This window comes from Taudactylus pleione, unplaced genomic scaffold, assembly GCF_031769625.1.
Source record: "Taudactylus pleione unplaced genomic scaffold, aTauple2 ptg000216l, whole genome shotgun sequence".
NCBI classification, from domain to species: domain Eukaryota; kingdom Metazoa; phylum Chordata; class Amphibia; order Anura; family Myobatrachidae; genus Taudactylus; species Taudactylus pleione.
In genome coordinates, this window is record NW_028284618.1 from 6665762 (window position 1) to 6687160 (window position 21399).

Here is a 21399-nt window from a genome sequence, read left to right on the forward strand (position 1 = left end):
TTCCAGTCGTTTTACAGCACTAGGCTGATGCGCTGCTGTCTCTAGCGGGTAGCGCCGGAGGGGGGAGTTAACGCTCCCCATCTCCGGCCGATGAGATGTTTATACATCTCATCGGTAGTGCTTCCTGCTTAGCCTCGGTAAAGAGGCGAAGCGGGAAGCGTTATAGCGGCACGTTAAGTGCCGCTATAATACATCTACCCCACTGATCTATAGCCTTCAGTATATTTACAGATTACACATACAGTAAATTTACAGATTATACATACTGCTCTATAGCCTCAATATATTTACAGATTATACATACTGGGCCTAATTCAGACCCGCTAGCGAGCGAAGGTCGCTCGCAAGCGGGTCAATGGTGCCCGAATGCGCATGCGCACGACGGAGGGAGCTCCGTCGTGCACATGCGCGAGACCCGGCGAGCGACGAGGAATACGTCGCTCGGGGTCTCGCACCAAAGGGGGCGTGCTGTCGATGGTGACTGAGAGCACGCCCCCTTTGGTGGGCGTGCCTGCCAGACGGAGGCGTTCCCATGGGAACGCCTACCGTCTGGGTCCGGCCCCACAGACATCACTAGTGATGTCAGTGGGAGTGCTTTTGGCTCTGGTAGAGCCAAAATCACTCCAGGGCTTGCGGCAGCGAGACCCTACCGCAGGGTCTCGTCGCAAGCCCGATGGTCGCGATGGTCTTGACCATCGCGACCATCATCATGGATGCTCGCATAAGCTGTGGGTGGTAACCCACAGCTATGCGAGCGTCCAAGAGGCCGCTCCATTTTTAGGGAGGAGGGCCCTGATTCAGAGCGAGCGCTCTGGTCAGAGCATTCGGCTCTGAATCAGGCCCTCTGTTCTATAGAGTTCAGTATACTTACATAAAATACATACTGCTCTATAGCCTTCAGTATATTTACAGATTATACATACTGCTCTATACTATAGCCTTCAGTATATTTAGATTATACATACTGCTCTATAGCCTTCAATATAGTTAAAGATTATACATACTGCTCTATAGCCTTCAGTATACTTACATATTATACATACTGCTCTATAGCCTATTACAGTAGGGGTGTGCACCGGCCACTTTTCGTGTATTGTGTTTTGGATCTGGATCTTTCTTCGTGTTTTGGATCTGGATTGGTTTTGCCAAAACCACCCTTCCGTGTTTTGGGTTCTGAGTTTTGTGTTTTGGATCTGTATTTTTTTTTTTTAAAAGCATAAAAACAGCTAAAATCACAGAATGTGTGGGTTTTTATGCTCCTATGCTATTATTAACCTCAATAACCTTAATTTCCACTCATTTCCAGTCTATTCTGAACACCTCACAATAGTGTTTTTATGTCCAAAAGGTTGCACCGAGGTAGCTGGATGACTATGCTAAGAGATAAGAGTGGGCGGCACAAACACGTGGCCCATCTAGGAGTGACACTGCAGTGGCAGATAGGATGGCAGTTTGAAAAACTAGGCCCCAAACAGTACATAATGCAAAGAAAAAACCCACCCTTATGTTGTATAAACAGGACATGCACACTTTAACAAACCAATCATTTCAGCGCCAGGGTCTGCCACACGACTGTGGCTGAAATGATTGGTTCATTTGGGCCCCCACAAAACAAGCTGACAATTAATCTAATCTGTCCCTGCACAAACTGGCTCTGCGGAGGCAAGATGTCGTCCTCATCCTCCTCATCCACCGATTCCTCACCCTCTTCAGTGTTGTGTACATCCTCATCCTCACAGAGTATTAATTTGTCCCCGCTGGAATCCACCACCACAGGTCCCTCTGTACGTTCTGGAGGCTAGTCTCCCTGGAAGAGTTGATAATTAATTTTTATGAACATCATCTTCTCCACATTTTGTGGAAGCAACCTCCTACGCCTTTCGCTGACAAGGTTCCCGGCTGCACTAAACACTCTTTCGGAGTACACACTGGAGGGGGGGCAACTCAGGTAAAATAGAGCCAGTTTGTACAGGGTCTCCAAATTGCCTCTTTTTCCTGCCAGTACAGGTACAAGACTGTCTGACATGCCTACTTTGATGCTGTCACCGATGTAATCCTCCACCATTCTATCAATGGTGACAGTATCATATGCAGTGACAGTAGACATGTCAGAAATTGTTGCCAGGTCCTTCAGTCCGGACCAGATGTCCAAACTTGGTCCTGCCTGCCCTGCATCACCGCCAGCGGGTTGCTTAGGATTCCTAATTTTTTTCCTGGCAGCCCCAGTTGTGGGAGAAAATGAAGGAGCTGTTGACGTGTCACGTTCCGCTTCAGCTGACAGTGTTTTCACCAGCAGGTCTTTCCACCTCTGCAGGCTTGTGTCGGCTGGAAAGAGAGACACAAAATAGGCTTTAAACCTAGGATCGAGCACGGTGGCCAAAATGTAGTGGTCTGATTTCAACAGACTGACCACCCTGGAATCCTGGCAAAGCGAATGAAGGGCTTCATCCACAAGTCCCACATGCCGAGCGGATTCCCTTAACATCCTGGACGATTTGTTTTCAAAATGCAACGATTTCACATAAGACCATCAGATACGATCAATCTTATACGATTTGAAATCGTATAAGATTGATCGTGTGCAGCACATTCACACAAGATTCATCTGCTAGAGGAGGGAATGTCAGCTAGGGGAGGGAATGTCAGCTAGGGGAGGGAATGTCAGCTAGAGGAGGGAATGTCAGCTAGGGGAGGGAATGTCAGCTAGAGGAGGGAATGTCAGCTAGGGGAGGGAATGTCAGCTAGGGGAGGGAATGTCAGCTAGAGGAGGGAATGTCAGCTAGGGGAGGGAATGTCAGCTAGAGGAGGGAATGTCAGCTAGGGGAGGGAATGTCAGCTAGGGGAGGGAATGTCAGCTAGGTGGAGGGATGTCCCTGTAAATTTTCCCTTTAATTCCCGTTCTTTTGTACCTGTAAAAAAAGGGGTTATAAGTTTTTAATAAAACATGACATAGGCCCCCCCCCCCAAAAGCCTTACCAGCCCCAGGCTTGCCAGCCAGGCCTGGTTTCTAAAATTACGGGGAACAAAATGTGTAATTTAGAAACCAACACCAGGCTGCAGGGACCAGTCCTGGTCTTAAATATAGGGGGTCAAAAAGACGTGGGGTACCCCCTATATATAAGACCAGCACCAGACCCAACCGACCGGGGTGTAATGCCACAGCCCGGAGACCCAATCACCGAGGCGCTGACTGTAGAGTGGGTTTGGGAAACACATTCCTCGAGCTGTGCTGTCTATAGTACTCACTTGAAAACGCTGACACATGCGTGCTTCAGCTTTTAATTTTATGCAGGTACCTCGACGTCACTCAAAATGGCGGAGGGGAGTGGCCAGGGACATTGTATGTCGTACAACTGATCGTACATGTTCAAAATACATACGATTGGGCTCAAATCATACACGATAGGTTGAGGTCTCTCTGCAAAACCATCTGATCTGCGATCCAACTACACGACGGCGGGGACGCGCATCGGGGTCGCAGGAGACTCAAAATACATCTATTTTCATAAGATTGGTCTGTCCAACCTGTAAAACCAGCCCAAATCGTGTGATCAATCGTCCTGTGTATGGCCAGCATCACTGTGATCACTGGTCCTGTATATGCTGGAATTAGCTGCTTTGTATGACACATGTTAAAGCTTGATAAGTGCTAATTATGTCCTCTTCATGGACTGGCCACACTCACTCTACAATCAAGCATTTGGAAACCCCCCTCTGGGTATCTTGCGTTTGACACTGGATTATACATACTGCTCTATAGCTTTCAGTATACTTTCAGATTATACATACTGCTCTATAGACTTCAGTATACTTACATATTATACATACTGCTCTATAGCCTTCAATATATTTTCAGACTATACATACTGCTCTATCGCCTTCAGTATACTTACATATTATACATACTGCTCTATAGCCTTCAATATACTTACATATTATACTGTCCTATACAAAATTTTAAGTAATTTTAGTGTTCTCTGAGACCAAAAGAACTGAAAAACAAAGTTTAATATATAATATACTGTACAAAATAACACGCACAGGCACACTCCATTTATGGATGAAATGATTCGGTCCATGTCAGGACATTAAGTCCTTGAAGATGTTCTTTATACGAAGCAGTGAAATAATAATGGTCCCTTTTTCACATTAAAATGTTGATTGACCATCGCACTTAGGGCCTAATTCAGACCACTCGCAAGCGCACAGCGCTCGCAAGCGGGTCAATGCTCCCCCACTGCGCATGCGCCGCCTCCGACGTACGCATGCGCGAGACCCGTTCAGCGACGGCTTCTCCATCGCTACGGGTCTCGCTACAAGACGGGGCGGCAGTCGATATTGAGTGACAGCTCGCCCCGTTTTGTAGGCAGGGAAGGGGAGGTAGCTGCACAAACGCAGGCATTCCCTTAGGAACACCTGGCGTTTGTGGGCGGCCCTACTATCACTAGTCTGACTCAGGCCCTTATTTTGTAGTCAATATTGTACTTGCTGGGAATTACAAAGTGCTAACATAATTAAATGGAATCGGCCGCTACAGTGTCTTCTCTCTATATTTATTATCTATATGAATGTATTCTAGTTTTGTTTTGTTTACAGCTCGTTACACAATGCAAAGGTACAGACACAATCTGATATATGGTATTTTAAGGAAAACTATGCTGTTAAATCTTAAATTACTAACACTGAATCAAGGTCTTCAACAAACCCCTGCTCATATAACAGTGCTATAGGGAGGGGCACATTACACTAAAGTAAATTTGATGAGAGAATTATTAATGATGCTATAAGGCACAGTGCCATTATTTTTATTGGTGCAGTGTATGTACTTAATGTCTAAGCAGCTGCAATAATGTCTTGAGCCTATATTATCTATGTATAGCTCCTCTTCTGGTTGCTCAGTAAAACATTTTCACACTTTTGGTTTTCTTCAGCGCTCCACCCCGGACTGGAACTCTCTTTAGGGCGAGGTCTGTATCAGCCAGGGATCCTCCTGTAAGTTTAGATGGAGTGCTTTCCACGGTCACCACCGGGCCACAAGCAACCTACGACGACATTGGGTGAGACATCAATACTCATATCTTAGGGGAGAGCACATTTCAGACTGACCTCTTACCAATACTTTCATTACAAGATGATGTTTTTATTTTGATGTATTATAAGCAGTCTTATCACTGATTATATATATATATATATATATATATATTTATATAGATGATGATTGAAATAGGCATTCATCACCAGGTTAAATGACAGAAAAATTATTTTTAATTACCCTTCCTGGAGGACCGAAACTTTGACTGATGCACTTTCTTTGACTTCATGCACTTTATCTTCCTTCATGGAAGGGTAATTAAAAATATTTTTTCTGTCATTTAACCTGGTGAGTGCCGATTCAATTTCCATCTATATCAAAATGGACTTTTTTGTCTCTAATTGAGCACCCCAACTTTTGTTTATTTTTTGTGGAGTGCAGACACTCTGAAAAATTTATATATATATATATATATATATATATATATATATATATATATATATATAAAAATTTGAGGATTCGGCGCCAGTGATACTAGGTGACAGTGAAACTTCAATGAGTAAACTATATTAGGACGTCAGCTCTTATGTCAATAAATGTAGTATGGGTGATATACTACTAGATAGATGCAAAATACAGGGGGATTGACAATAGGCGACAATTCCGCTTAACATATATTTCTATAGGAGAAATTCACTTAATAAATAGCCCTGGGCTATTCTCTCTGTGTCCCAGAAATAACTTCTGCTCTGACTCAGATAAGCTGATTTATTTTCAATGACATTCTTAGCTTTTTAATTATTGCTATATTTATCTCCTATTTATTACTGCATTGGCTATTTATTAAGTGAATTTCTCCTGTTTAGCAGTTTCTTATCATGTTCATGTTTTAAAATCCCTGAATTAAATTGTGTGTTTTTAACTTTAATTGTATTTATATATTTACTGTTATGGATGAATGTTTTTAGTGTTGTTTCTATGCACTTTATTTAATTAGCACTTTGCACTTTTTGTATTTATCCCAGGAAACTGGATGTGGGATTCATATTGTTTAGACAAAATTATTTTATATAAGCGGAATTGTCGCCTATAGTCTATCCCCCTGTATTTTTATATATACATATATATATATATATATATATATATATATATATATATATATACAGTCAGGTGCATAAATATTGGGGCATTGACAGAATTTTCATATTTTGGCCTCCATTCACCACCACAATGGCTTTGAAATGAAACAAACAAGATGTGCTTTAACTGCAGACTTTCAGATTTAATTTGAGGGTAATTACATCCAAATCAGGTGAACGGTGTAGGAATTACAACGGTTTCTCTATGTGCCTCCCACTTTTTTTTTTATAATTCTTTATTTTAAATGGTCAAATAGAATACAATATAAGACAAAAAGGAGAACAAATACAGGGTCACAAGAAACCCAATACAGACCATATTTTCAACAATGATAGACAAATAAAACTATTCAAAAAAAATGCTTGGTAAGAAAGAGGGGTAGTAAAAAGAGGACAGGTGGAAGGGAGAAATGAGGGGGGGGAGACACGACATATCATCTAGAAAATTAATACATATCAGACATTTTCCGGAGGGTAAACCTCAATCGTTGCCCACGGGTCCATGCACCAAGTGTGCGGAAGGAGAAGGGGGACTGCGCTCAGCGAGCAGCCAGGGAGCCCAAACTTGAGAAAAAATATGCCCTCGATCATGGAGGTAATAAGTTATCTCCTCCATGGTCGCAGTATGCCAAATCTGACTCTTAAGTACAGAGAGGAGTGGGGGGGAGGTCTTTTTCCAATTTAGAGCAATAAGAGATTTTGCTGCTGCTAATATGTGTGCAACTAACTTTTTGGAAAATTTATCAATATTCGGGGGTGGGTAACACAATAAAAATATCCAAGGATCTTTTGAGATCGGAGCTTCCAGAAGGGAATTTAGTAGATTATGGACAGAGTCCCAGAAGGGAACAATAATCGGACAGGTCCACCAGATATGGACCATAGTACCCCTACAGCCACAGCCCCGCCAACAAAAGGGTGAAGAGGATGGGAACATTTTATGAAGTCTCTCAGGAGTATAGTACCATCTGTAATACATTTTATATGCATTCTCTTTAATTTTGGTTGCAATAGAACTTTTGGCTATCCCCAGTTTCATGTTGTCCCAGGCCTCAGGATCTGGAGGAGAGCCAAGGTCTCGCTCCCAAGCATTTTCGTGAGGGCTAAGAGAGGGAAGGGTAGTGTCCAAGAGAAGAGCATAAATCTGGGAAATTAGACCTTTAGATAAGGGGTAATGTCTACAGAGATTTTCAAAGGAGTAAGGGCACGGGGGACAGATAGTGGAGGTAATGATTGTAAAAAATGGCGAATTTGAAAAAAATCGAAAGGGTTAAGCGTCTGGAATGGAAGTTTTAGTTGTAACATTGGAAGGGATAACCATTGACCCTGGTCAGAAAAGTCAGTGGGGAATCTAAGGCCTGCATTAATCCACCTATGGGACCTCAAAGTAGAGGAACCAGGAGGTAACAGGGGGTTATACCAGATAGGAGTTAGAGGAGATACCGGAGAAGAAAGATTCATTTTGTGTGAGTAGAGACCCCAGAGTCTAAGGTGAAATTTAATAGTAGGGAGTAATTTGAATGCGGAAGGTCGGTGTGCGGGTAGTGTGCCCCATAAAGAAGTTAAGTCTGGGAGAGTAATATAGGCAGATTCAATATCCAACCATGAAGTAGAACCTGGAGGAGAGTATGAGGCAACAATATGGGAAAAATGGGAGGTGAGATAATAAAGTTTAATATTAGGAAGACCTTTCCCACCTCTTACAACCGACCTTTCCAAAATTTTAACCGCAATTCTCGGGGGTCTGTGATTCCAAACAAAACGAATCAGGGCTTTTTGAATATTACTAGAAAAACAGCGGGAACAGTTACGGGGAGAGGCTGAAAAAGATAAAGCCATTTTGGTATAACATTCATTTTGACAGCTATGATCCTACCCAACCACGAGATAATAAGACGATTCCAGGAATTTAAATCGGCGTGCATTTTAGATAGGAGAGGTGAAAAATTTTCACGATAAAGAGAGTCATAGCGGGAAGTTAAGTATATCCCCAAGTACTTGATCTTTTTGGGTTGCCACTTAAAATTAAAATTAATTTGTAGGTTTTCAGCATCTCATGGGGAAACATGGAGAAGCATGGCCTCTGAGTTGGAGTAATTGATTTTATACCCAGAGACAGTGCTATAGAACCGAAGAACAGAAAAAAGGTTGGGGAGAGAGATTGCCGGTTGGGTCAGGGATAAAAGGATGTAGTCTGCGAAAAGAGAGATCTTAGGCTCCAAAGTGCCAACTTGAACCCCCCCGAATATCAGGATGGGATCTAATATGGGAGGCCAGCGGTTCAATTAAGAGGGCGAACACCAAGGGGGATAAAGGGCAGCCCTGCCTCGTACCGTTGCTAATATTGACTGGGCCTGAGGGAGTACCATTAATCAGGACCATAGCAGAGGGGGTAGAGTATAGTGCCAGAAGGCCAGTGAGAAAGTCACCAGACACGCCATAAGCTTCGAGAGCGGCTTTCATAAAATCCCAGGATATCCTATCAAATGCTTTTTCAGCATCTAGAGAGAGTAAAATAGTAGGGGATCTCCTTGAATTTGAAATATGAATAAGATCAATAGCGCGTCTGGTGTTATCCCTCGCCTGGCGCCCCGGTATAAAGCCCACTTGATCGTAGTGAATCAGGGAGGAGAGGAATGGGTTCAGGCGATTCGCAAGAATTTTAGCAAATATTTTCAAATCCAAATTAAGGAGGGAGATAGGCCTGTAGCTAGCACAGTTAAGTGGGTCTTTGCCTTCTTTGGGAATCACCACAATTCTGGCTTCCAGCATTTCAGAAGGGAAAGGATCACCCTGAAGAACCGTGTTAAAGAGAGTATAAAGATGGGGAACGAGTAAATCTGAAAAATTTTTGTAATATGCCGCCGTAAATCCATCTGGGCCTGGGGATTTTCCGTTTTTTTTTAGATTTTATAGTATGTTCAATCTCCTCAGCTGATATCTCGGAGTTAAGGAGTTCTATAGCGGTAGAAGATAACTTGGGCAAATTGGAGCTACCTGTAGCAAGAAAATCAGAAATCAAGTTAGACTGAGATAGAGGAGATGAAGTGGCTGGGGGAGGGAGATTATACAGATCAGAGTAGTAAGATTGAAAGGCATTTCTAATGGCCGCAGGATCATAAACCAGTTGGTGGTGAGAGTCACGGATCTAAATAATATTTTTATGAGTCCTAGCAGATCGAAGACGAGATGCAAGGATTTTATCTGCTTTATCCCCTTTCTCATAAAAGGATTGGCGAAGCCATTTAAGATGTTTTGCCACCCGTTTGGAGAGAAGCAAATCCAATTCGGATTTAGGGCCTGATTCAGACCCACTCGCGAGCGGCTGTCCGCTCGCAAGTGGGTCGATGTTCTGGACTGAGCATGCGCACGACGGAGGGAGCTCCGTCGTGCGCATGCGCCAGACGCGACGAGCGACGGAAAGTCCTTCGCTCGTTGTGTCCGATCAAAGGGGGCGTGCTGTCAATGTTGATAGACAGCACGCCCCCTTTGGTAGGCGTGCCGGGGGCGTGCCTCCCTGACGGGGGCGTTCCCACGGGAACGCCTCCCGTCAAAAGCCGGCCCACTGACATCACTAGTGATGTCAGTGGGAGTGATTTTGGCTCTGATAGAGCCAAAATCACTCCGGAGCTTGCAGTTGAAAACCTCAACCGCAGGCTCCGGCTCGCAATTTCGATGGTCGCGATGGTCTCGACCATCGCGGCCATCAAAATGCACGCTCGTATAGCCTGTGGGTGGTGACCCACAGCTATACGAGCGTCCAGGAGGACGCTCCATTTTCATGGAGGCCAGCCCTCATTCAGAGCGTGCGCTCTGCTCAGAGCGTACGGCTCTGAATGAGGGCCTTAGTCATTTGGAGTTCGACAGTATAGTAGGATCAGGAGATAGTTTATGTTGCGACTCCAGAGTTTGAAGTTTGATGGAAAGTTTATTAATCTGGGTGAGAGATTCTTTTTTATTAATGGAGGCCACGCTAATCAAATGTCCCCTCAAGACTGCTTTATGTGCCACCCATAGGGTAGATCTGGAGATATCTGGAGTATCATTTAGAGCAAAATAATGAGAGATTTGTGCCCGTAGTCTGGATATTATCTCAGGATTATGTAGTAGGGAGTCATTTAGACGCCACGTCATAGGGCGAGGACGAGAGAGTAATCCTGAAATATCACAGGATATAGGGGAATGGTCAGACCAAATAAGCGGGTGGATAAGGGCCGAAGGGAGATTGAGAGCAAGCTCGTGGCTGAGCAGGATCATATCAATACGGGAGTATGAGTTGTGGGGTGAAGAATAAAACGTATAATCACGAGCGAAAGGTTCTTTCACTCTCCAAGAATCACACAGGAGCTGAGACTTCATGAGACGGAGGAGAGACATAGAATGTTGGGAAGCCGATGAGGAAGAGGCTGAGGCAGCAGGAGTAGAACGATCCAAAGTGGGGCTTAGAACAGCATTAAAATCGCCAGCAACAATGAGTTCCCCTTGACGCACTCGAGTAAGAAGAGAGTCCAACTTGGCAAAAAATTAATTTTGCTGTTGATTGGGGGCATAAATATTTACTAGTGTACATAAAGTATTATTAAGCTTCCCAACCAATACGAGGAAACGGCCTTCTTTATCAACATGGGTGTCAATAAGTTCAAAAGTGAGATGGCGAGCAAATAAAATCGCTACACCCCATTTCTTAGCGTTATGATCACAGGCATGGTAAGTATCTGGATATGGCTTACAGCGTAATTCGGGGTGAGAATTATACAAAAAGTGGGTTTCTTGAAGGAAAACCAGGTCGGCTTTATGAAGCTTAAGGTTAGTAAAAAGTTTCCCACGCTTTTGGGGGCTGTTGAGCCCTTTTACATTAAAAGAGAGAACACGGAGACCCATGGGCAACCGGCAAGGGCAACATGCAAAAATTAAAAAAAAATAGAGATCAAGACATGTCGTGATCATAAGGGAAAAAAGTAAGGGAAGACAGAGGGAAAAAGGGGAAAAGAGAGGGATCAGTTGGTCGACTGGCAAAATAGGCCAGGACCAGTGGCACTGACAAAGGGGAAGGATACTACGTGTCTGAGAGATACCTAGGTCAGCTAGGGGGCTGAAAGCCCTGGAGGGGCGTGGCGAGGCATTAAAAAAAGCCATCTCAGTGAAGGTAAGGACAGATCAAAGATCTATCCCTCTTGGGAAGCCTGAGGGAAACAAAAAAATTAGAAAGAAAACAATACTAAAGGGCAAGCGGAGCAAAAAAGTAAAGGGAAGAAAGGAGAAAGAAAAAAGAAAAAAGAAAAAAAAAAAAACCTGAGGAACAAAAAACAAAACAGACTAATATATGTATATATATACACCCCAGTCTAACAAATACAGCAAAGAAAATAAATAAAAATAAATTAAAAAAAACACAAAAAACAAATAAACCACAGCATATACAGTAATCAAAAACATACACAAAACTATCCTAAATAAAAAAAAATAAAAAGTAAAGTAAATAAAAATAAAACCAACTTGCAAGAACATAGTAACAAACGGAGGGAAAAGGCACCCTGAAATAACATAGATAAACATATCAACATAAATTTAGAGTGTGCAGAAAATTAGTCAGGCAAAAATAATGACCAGTGAAGGTCATTGTATCACCAAAAATTACTGTATGAAACAAATAAGAAACTTGGGGTCGAAAATCAAGTCACAGGGGGCGGAGTTGAGGAAGCCCGTGAGGAGGGGACAGTGGACCACTCCAAATCGGGAGGAGTCTTCTTCGGTCTCTGCGGGAGTGCAGGTGTTGTAGAAGAATCACTATGTTCCTTGTGGATACCCAGTTTAGAGAGCAGAGATTGGGCCTCGTCGGAAGATCTGGCAGTGAGCATTTTTCCCTGATGCTGCACGGATACGGAAGGGGAAACCCCACTGGTATTTGATGTTGTTCTGGCGATGCAAGTAATGGGTCTAAAATCTCTGCGTTCGGCTAATGTGATCGGAGAGAGGTCTTGGAAAATTTGTGTGCCTCCCACTTTTTAAGAGGCCAAAAGTAATGGGACAAACTAAACAATCCTAAATCTAACTTTCACTTTTTAATACTTTGTTGCAAATCCTTTGCAGGCAATTACAGCCTGAAGTCACACTGGTATTAAATGCAGGTGTTGTTGTTTTTTTTCTTTTGTTTTAGAAAATGGAAACTGAAACTCACATCTGTATTTGTGCCTTAAAAATCTATAAAGTATAACTGCCCAAAACTGAGAATTCACTTATAAGTGTAGATCCATAACATTATACATGATCCCAGAATATTCCTTACCTGGGGTCCGGCATTACACCAATCCAGCAGGTTTCCTACTATCTCATCACCTCTTACTGACTGTGGCAGAAATGGGAGGTCTGCAGGGCTGGGTGGTACACCGGACCCCCAGGTACGTAATATTCTGTGATAATGTATCACATTAGGGATCGCCACCTGCAAATTAACTTTTTCAAGACACGACAACCTGTACTAGTTGTAACAATAACTGAGTTATTTATTCAGTGAACTGAAATTATTTTCTAGATTACTTTTAATTCAACTGTGTCTTATACCTTTCTCACCCTATTTATGGAGCTTAGCTCTAATCTGATATGCCAATTGGTGAGGAATGTGTTGTTTGGAGATACTACACTATTATTGGTGTTTATAGAGCACCAATTATATTACCGAGCCCTATATAGAGAATATGACATTTTAACCACGTCGGCATTACAACGTTAAACAGGATTGTTATGCATCATGTTTAAAGTTATAATGCCGAAATGGTTATACATATATATATGTATATGGTTCCACAATAAAGAAGGCACTCCCATTCACAAAAATAGAAAATTTTTTATTTATTGATTTGTATGGAAAAAGAACCATAAGATTTCACCACAATATTAATCCAGATCCAGATTAGTCCAGATTAATCAGATCACATGAAAATACTTATTTAGTCTGTCGACTTCAGTCCCCTTACGTCGGGACCGTTAAAGACAAGCATCATCCCAACACATCAGCATGCTCAGAAGGAAGGCTATTTTCATGTGATCTGATTTTACATCATTCAAATGCTGTTTTGCACATTGACCAGCTTAAAGGCATGTTATATTGAGCCAGGATCTTACTGCTATACCTTTCCACTGGGTGGTGATGAAGAATTCTCTCTCTGTTTTTGTGTTATGGATTAATATTGTGGTGAAATCTTATGGTTCTTTTTCCATACAAATTAATAAATAAAAACACTTTCTCTATTTTTGTGAATGGGAGTGCCCTCCTTATTGTGGAACTATTTTGTGGCCGGATGGATATTGTGCTGGCCTTTTGGGAGTAAGCACCTCACAAGTTGTAAAGATTTAAGATGAGTGCAAACAACATTTTTGTGTATATATATATATATATATAATATATATATATATATATATATATATATATATATATATGGAATATCATGACTGCCTCCATTGGAGAAGATCTCTTCTTACCGTTGTATTCAGTCGGAGGATTTGTGTAGAGTGCACGGTTGCATTCTGTGCTTTTGCTTTAGGTCTCGATGATTCAATAGACTTTTCCTGAAGTCTCTTCGCTTTCTAAATAAATAATATGACATGTAAATATATCATAGTGGCCAACTTACAAAAACTAGAATACGGAATATCCAATAACAAATCCAGATTTGTTACTCATATAAAAAAGTCCAATTCAGATGAATTAAAACATGTTCTAGATTGGAAAGACTGTATTTGATATATGATATATGATAAGCAGCCACATGTGTGCATTATATATAACCTGTAGGTTAGTAGGCGGAGGAATGAGAACAGGTGCGCAACCAGGCAGCAGGGGGGTTTCTTGTTTCCCGAAAACCCCATATGCCCGAATCATCCCCTCCCCCTCCAGTTTACAAGAGAGGTTTTCCCGTTTACTCTGGTAGCTCCAGTGACGTCATAGGACTGCCAGGAAAATGCTGGAGCTGTGCAGCATAATGCTACTGTGTATAGCCCCAACCTCTTACAAGAACCCCCTACTCTGCACCACAAGCTGCTTATTACCGTACAAATATTAGCGTGCAGCTATATAAATAACACGCCATTGATCCCGCACCCACTTCTACTCAGGTGAGTGGCACATCTCTGACTTTCATTTGCACCCCTTGCATTGCAACATGGGGCCTGATTAACTACCGTTCGCAAGTGCGTTTACAGTAGCGATTACGCACGCAGTTCAACTGCGATAGTATGATAATCCATTGCCATCGCAATGCCGCCGCAGCACAACATAAGGACGCCCACTTTACCTTACACACATCCATGATGTTTAGGAAGACTGCAAAACCATCGGTACAATCGAGTACCATCGCAGCCTCACGCGCAATTGCACAAGCTCTGACCTTACTCAGAAATTGCTAACCTCATCGCACGCTATGGCTGCGTAGGGCATCACAGTGGATAAATTATGCACGCCCCTGCAACAGCGTTCAAACACATTGGCACGCCTGCGTTTCCCAACTGCCCCCCCCCCCCGTCACCACCCACAAACAGTACTTCCTGTCAATCACTCTGCGATGGGTCTGCGTAGTCACTGACTATCACAGTCCCGATGCATACGCATGCGCAGTACGCAACAATCGGCCGATTGCGTGCGTATTAGCAGTTGCGATCCAAACTGAATCAGGCCCAAGGTTTCTCCAGGTGCAAAGGCAGTCCTTTCTTTGCCTTACTCCCAACTTTGGGGTAAATCCAATTAGGTGCAAATTCTTTGCGCCACGAGTAAGTGCGGCTGTTTGCCACCCTAACGATACTTTCGGACTCGCACATTTCTGTTCGCAGCCCCATGGATTGACCCATCAGCTGTTTGGATTGGAAAAGGTGGTCATTATAATGTTAGTATGCGTGGATTGCCGATGCCCCTGGAATATATCATCATCATCACCTATAACAAGAGGAGATCTACAAACAGCCGATAAACAGAATATACATTGGACAGCAATATAATAATAACCGTACTGTGTCCAGCATACAAAACAATAGCTTAACAGTCTTAAATAAAGAGAGGAAGGAAAACCCGGCACTCATAGGCAAGCGCAGAGTGGGGGGGTTTCCGGTTGCCTTGAACCCCCCTCCCCAGCCCACACCATAACAACAATAGAAATAGTAATATAATAGAATATTACTAATGCTGCATGTTCTTCTAAGTATCACAAATGAAATAATTAGCACCACCTGTGGATCTTTTAACATGTGTCAGCCAGTAATAAATACACCTGTACATCAAGTAGGAGATCTAGAAAACATGCACTGTTAGGGATGCACTGCTATAGACCATCAATAAGGTTAATTATTAATATCATATAATAATACACTATCCAGTGCATAACGAGACCAATATGTACATATATGTCCAGGGCAGTGCTGGGTTCCTCTGCTGCTCCCCCAAACTCCCGGACTTGCTCCCATACTCTAGAATGGAGCCCACATCTGAAACAAAAACATTCAGCTCAGGCAGCATGGTCCTACTGCCGCATTTAATGTCTTTTTTTGATCACTGATCATGTATATGCTGGAATTATGACACTCAAAAGTTCAAAACACTTTGTATGATGGATATTAAAGCTGGATAAGTGTTAATTATGCCCTCTTCATGGACTGGTCAAACTTGCAAAATTAAGCATTTGGAAACCCCCCTTTAGAAATCCTGCGTTTGCCACTGGCACTGTCTCTGGAAATTAGAGACAGTTGATAACTACTATTTTGGAGACCCTCGGCTGGTTTATTTCCCCAAACACCTACCACCTGCGTTATTACCAATAGATAGATTTATATAAACACATTTTGTTTCCAAATGGATTTAATCTTTTCCTGCATCCAGCCCAGCATGTACATAGTGTCACCTCCATCTGAACTAACGCACTCTATTATTTTCTAACTGAAAGGAACTAAACAATTCATTACATCTACAGTACAGGCATCAGCAACAACAGGAACAAGTGACGACTCTAGGCAATTGCCAGTTTAATAATTTGGTTGGCTGATAGTTATTTTAGCCAATCACAATAAACCTGAGTACAAGCTGCAGTGAGACGTACGACAGAGAAGGGAAAGATTTCCGCATCTGTTACAGCAGCGTTTTTCAACCGCTGTGCGGCGGCACACTAGTGTGCCGCGAGCGGTTGTTAAGTGTGACGCGCGGTCAGATCTGACGGTCAGAGGTGTCGGTCATATCTGCCGTACTGCGGACCGGGCAGCGCTGAGCTCTTCTGGGAGTCTCAGGCTTGCCCGGGCAATCACCTATGAAGATGCATCAGCTTGACATCACATGCCGCATTTCCAGTCAGCCCATTTGCCCGCTAGCCAGCTCCGCGGCCTGCCCTGCATGAAGGCCACCAGCACCCCCAGTCACCTAGCCCCCAGCTACCAGCACCACCAGCCAGCCAACCCCGCGGCCACCAGCCAGCCTACCTGTGTCACCAGTCAGCCCCGCAGTCGCCAGCCAGCCTGCCTCAGCATCCAGCTAGCCCCGAAGCCACCAGCACCTCCAGCCAGCCTGCCTCAGCATCCAGCCAGCCCCACAGCCACTATCTCTACCAGCACCCCTAGCCAGCCCCGTGGCCACCAGCCTGCACGCTGCACTCTGCTGACAGGTAGGGGCAGAAAAATGTATATTAATATTTCATGTGGGAGCCGGTGTTCTTTGTTTTTTTTGGGGAGCAATGTGTTTTTTTTTTCTTTGAAGACCAGCAATGTTTTTTTTTTTGTTTCTGTGGGATTTATGCCATAGTGTGTGGGTTTTATTCCTGGGGGGCCATAGTGTGTGGGTTTTTTTCCTGTGGGGCCATAGTGTGTGGGTTTTATTCCTGTGGGGCCATAGTGTGTGGGTTTTATTCCTGTGGGGCCATAGTGTGTGGGTTTTATTCCTGTGGGGCCATAGTGTGTGGGTTTTATTCCTGTGGGGCCATAGTGTGTGGGTTTTATTCCTGTGGGGCCATAGTGTGTGGGTTTTATTCCTGTGGGGCCATAGTGTTTATTCCTGTGGGGCCATAGTTTGTGGGTTTTATTCCTGTGGGGCCATAATGTGTGGGTTTTATTCCTGTGGGGCCATAGTTTGTGGGTTTTATTCCTGTGGGGCCATAATGTGTGGGTTTTATTCCTGTGGGGCCATAGTGTGTGGGTTTTATTCCTGTGGGGCCATAGTGTGTGGGTTTTCCTATGTGTGAGACAATATGTTTTTTCATACTGTAGGTCGCGCACGCCGCATTGCCGGATGGTGTGCCTTGGCAATTTTAAGATCTTGTGCAGTGTGCCTCGAGTTATAAAAGGTTGAAAAATCACTGTGTTACAGTAAAGCACCAATGTGCACGGTCAGTCGTTGCTCCATAGAGATCATGTAAATATGAAGATACGTGATACGTTATAGTCATGTGATAATGGGATAGGCATAAAAAGAAAGCTAATACAGGTACCTTTAAGGCTTCATAATTGGATGTTCTTGCCAGAAAATTATCCCAGGACTTCATAACTATTTCACTCTGTTTGTGGTTTTCTTTTATCTGTAAATAAAACAGAAATGTACATAGTAACTAATCAGGCACGTATGTAACATGTGTACTAATGTATCTGATCAACACAAAGGGTCATTGCTGCATGTATAACCTCTGGTTTATCCTTATCTCACTGGTAATATATATTCTCTAGAGGTACAAGTGCAACCTACCAAAGTGTATCCTGCCCAACAATGTTATGTACATTCCTGGTTCTACTCTGCAAAATTCTACACCCAACAAGTGTAACCTGATTGGAGCAATATATTTATGTTTAGGCATAGTAGAGGATTGTTAGAGACGCCCTTGGGTCACAAATGGCTTTGTGTTTACTTTATGCAGATAATGCTGGTGTCTTGTATGTTTTTTTTGTTTTCTGAATAATAATTTTTATTGACAGCTTACAGGAAAAACAAAGGCATTGGTCAGTCACAATAAGAGCAGTAAAATATAAGTAAACAACAAGGATAAGGTAACAATAGTCACAAGCCTTATATGCTTTTAAATATAAGCAATGTCCTGAATGTAATCTCTAATGGTCAAATACAAACCGTAAAAGTGTAATGGTGGGTACACACCTGACAGATATATCTGCAGATCGAGGGATCTGCAGATGATGGTCGTTCGTACACACCAAATGGCCATCATCTGCTTGTGCCCCCAGCGGCCGGGGGGCGTGTCAGGGGCGTGTCTCGCCCCCTCCCCGCGGCTGCCGCTATGTGTGTACGGGTGGTCTGCAGACATATCTGTCCATCGGCTGTGCAGCGCAGCCAATGCCATATGTCTGTGAACGACGCAGTTCACAGACATATCGTGGGCACACACTGGCCGACAGGCAGCAGATATATTGGCCGATCAATTGACCGGCCAATATATCTGTCAGTGTGTACCCAGCTCAATCCCACAGCATAAATGCTCCCGTGTGAAATGGGGTAGTGCAGGAATCAGTGGAGCGATTACAGTGGTATTCCCGGCTCTGAAGCCCAGCCAGGACCTTCTAGAGCTGACAAGTGACCGGGTACTAGGGCAGGGCGTGGCCAAATCCAGGAGGCATTCACTGCACCACACGCTGCAAAGGGGGACATCTACCCCCCTCAGCAGAGCTGCAAAGGTTCCCCTCAGCACACAGCAGCTGACTTGGACCCCCTCCGGGGCTCCTCCAATATGTCTCTGCCCAGGTAATCAGTACCTTTTCCTCTGAGCGTCCCTGAGGACAGCAGACTGACTGCATTTTCCTCTCCGGAAAAGTCTCTGCCACTTCATAGCTCTGGGTTTCCCCTTATAGTTATAATGGGATAAACATAAAGCTGGTTACACACCTATACAATCATCTCGCAGATCACACAATTCGCATCCTCTTGGTGTGTGCGTGCCCTTACTGTGTTACTTGCAGACATATTAATGCTCATGGTGCCATTATTTTCAATTTCCAAAGACCAATTATGAAATTATATGTGATAATTACCTCAGGATTCACTGAATGAGAGCTTGGAAGCTGGGGAGGAGGTAAACACAACAATTGACAGATGGCTACACATACACTCAGTGTCCAGGGGCACTAAGAAGGATAGAGCAGGCGCGGATTACTCAGGCCCAGGTCTCTGCAGGAGCCCGGGACAGCAGGGGGAGACGTAACCACGCCCCCCGCAATGCATGATCATATCCCCCCAATGTATGCGCCCAAGGGAGTGTAGCTGTGCTCCATCCTGTGGCCACACCCCCCCAGAATCCAAGCCCCCTGGAAGTCTCGGCGACCCTGTCATTGGCCACTTTATTAGGTACACCCGGTCATTAGTACAAATATATATTTAGCCAATCATGTGGCAGCAAGTTATAAAAGTAGGCAGACATGGACAAGTTCATTTGTTGTTCAGACCAAACACCAGAATGGGGAAGAAAAGGGACTTTGACCGTGGACTGATTGTTGGTGCCAGGCGGTGTGCTTTTGGTATCTGAGAAACTGCTGATCTCCAGGTAATATCACGCACAACAGTCTGTAGAGTTTACAGAGAATAGTGCACAAAACGAAAAAACACCCAGCGAGTGGCAGTTCTGTGGGTGAAGCCGCTATGATAATGAGACAGATCAGAGGAGAATAGCCAGAACTGGCTCAAGCTGACAGGAAGGGGACAAATAAGCATGAGATACAACAGTGGTATACTGTACAGAAGAACATTTCTAGATGCACAGTACAGCAGACATTGAAGTGGATGGGCTGCATCAGCAGAAAACTACATTGGATACCACTCCTATCAGATAACAAGAAACTGAGGCTACAGTGGGGACAGACAGACCAACACCGGACAGTTAAATATTGTACAAATGGTGCCTAGTCTGCGAATCTCAAATTCTGCTTTAACATGTAGATGGTAGGGTCAGAATTTGGCATAAACTATTGAATTAATGGATCTATCTGGCCTCGTATCACTGGCTCTGGCTGCTGGTAACTTAGGTTACCCCAGTACAGTGGCGTAACTAGGGCAGGGCGAGCGGGGTACGTGCCCTGGACGCCGTGGCAGGCCCAGCAGAGGGGGGCGCCGCCGGCCAGGACATCGTACCCGCACCGCCCCCCCCGCCACCATTGCACGAGGTCCCGGACGACTTTATTACTGTGAAGAGCACTGCCTGCTGTTGCTGCTGGGGACTGTAGGGGGAGCTGCAGCAGAAGTGCGCAGCCCCTCCCAGGCAGTGTTGCTATTCAGAGCTGACGCCGGAGGCCAGGATGAATTTCCCTCCCCAGCGCTGTCTCTGCTCCGGACCAGCTACTGCAGCCAGGTAAGTAAGTATTATTATTTTTTTGCTGGTGGGTGTCGGGCTGCCAGTGGGGGGAGGGGTAACTTTCAATTGATGTCAGCCTTGTTTTTACTTGGCTGGCTGCATCTATTCTGTGTGAAAGGTGTGTGTGTGTGTGTGTATGTATCTGTGTCAGTGTGTCAGCATGTGTGTGTGTGTGTGTCACTGTGTCAGTGTATGTGTGTCACTATGTGTGTGTGTGTCACTGTGTCAGTGTATGTGTGTGTCACTGTGTCAGTGTATGTGTGTCACTATGTGTGTCAGCATGTGTGTGTGTCACTGTGTGTGTATCTGTGTCACTATGTGTGTCAGCATGTGTGTGTGTGTGTGTGTCACTGTCAGTGTATGTGTGTCACTATGTGTGTCAGCATGTGTGTGTGTCACTGTGTGTGTGTATCTGTGTCACTATGTGTGTCAGCATGTGTGTGTGTCACTGTGTCAGTGTATGTGTGTCACTATGTGTGTCAGCATGTGTGTGTGTATCTGTGTCACTATGTGTGTCAGCATGTGTGTGTGTTACTGTGTCAGTGTATGTGTGTCACTATGTGTGTCAGCATGTGTGTGTATCTGTGTCACTATGTGTGTCAGCATGTATGTGTCACTGTATGTGTGTCACTATGTGTGTCAGCATGTGTGTGTCAGTGTGTGTGTCACTGTGTCAGCATGTGTGTATCACTGTGTCAGTGTATGTGTGTCAGCATGTGTGTGTGTCAGCATGTGTGTGTGTGTGCCACTGTGTCAGTGTGTGTGTGTGTCAGCATGTGTGTGTGTGTGTCAGCATGTGTGTGTCACTGTGTCACTGTGTGTGTGTATGTGTGTCACTGTGTGTTTGTATCTGTGTGCAGGGCTGCCATCAGAAAGTGTGGGGCCCGGGACTGATGTAATAGACAGCGCCCCACCCCTC

General features: G+C 44.2%; 1 protein-coding gene across 3 annotated transcripts in view; it reads right to left on the reverse strand.

The window, feature by feature from the left end:
• Window positions 1–4789: 4789 nt before the first annotated feature.
• Window positions 4790–21399, reverse strand: part of CFAP69 (cilia and flagella associated protein 69) — a 78905-nt gene continuing 62295 nt past the window's right edge. For all 3 annotated transcript variants that reach the window (XM_088478621.1, XM_088478620.1, XM_088478622.1), the window contains 3 exons: window positions 17625–17711; window positions 13651–13755; window positions 4790–5042 (listed from right to left, as the gene is read on the reverse strand). In XM_088478621.1, coding sequence (XP_088334747.1) covers window positions 4896–5042; window positions 13651–13755; window positions 17625–17711 — 339 coding nt within the window. In that variant the 3' untranslated portion in view covers window positions 4790–4895. The remainder of the gene's footprint in view (window positions 5043–13650; window positions 13756–17624; window positions 17712–21399) is intronic.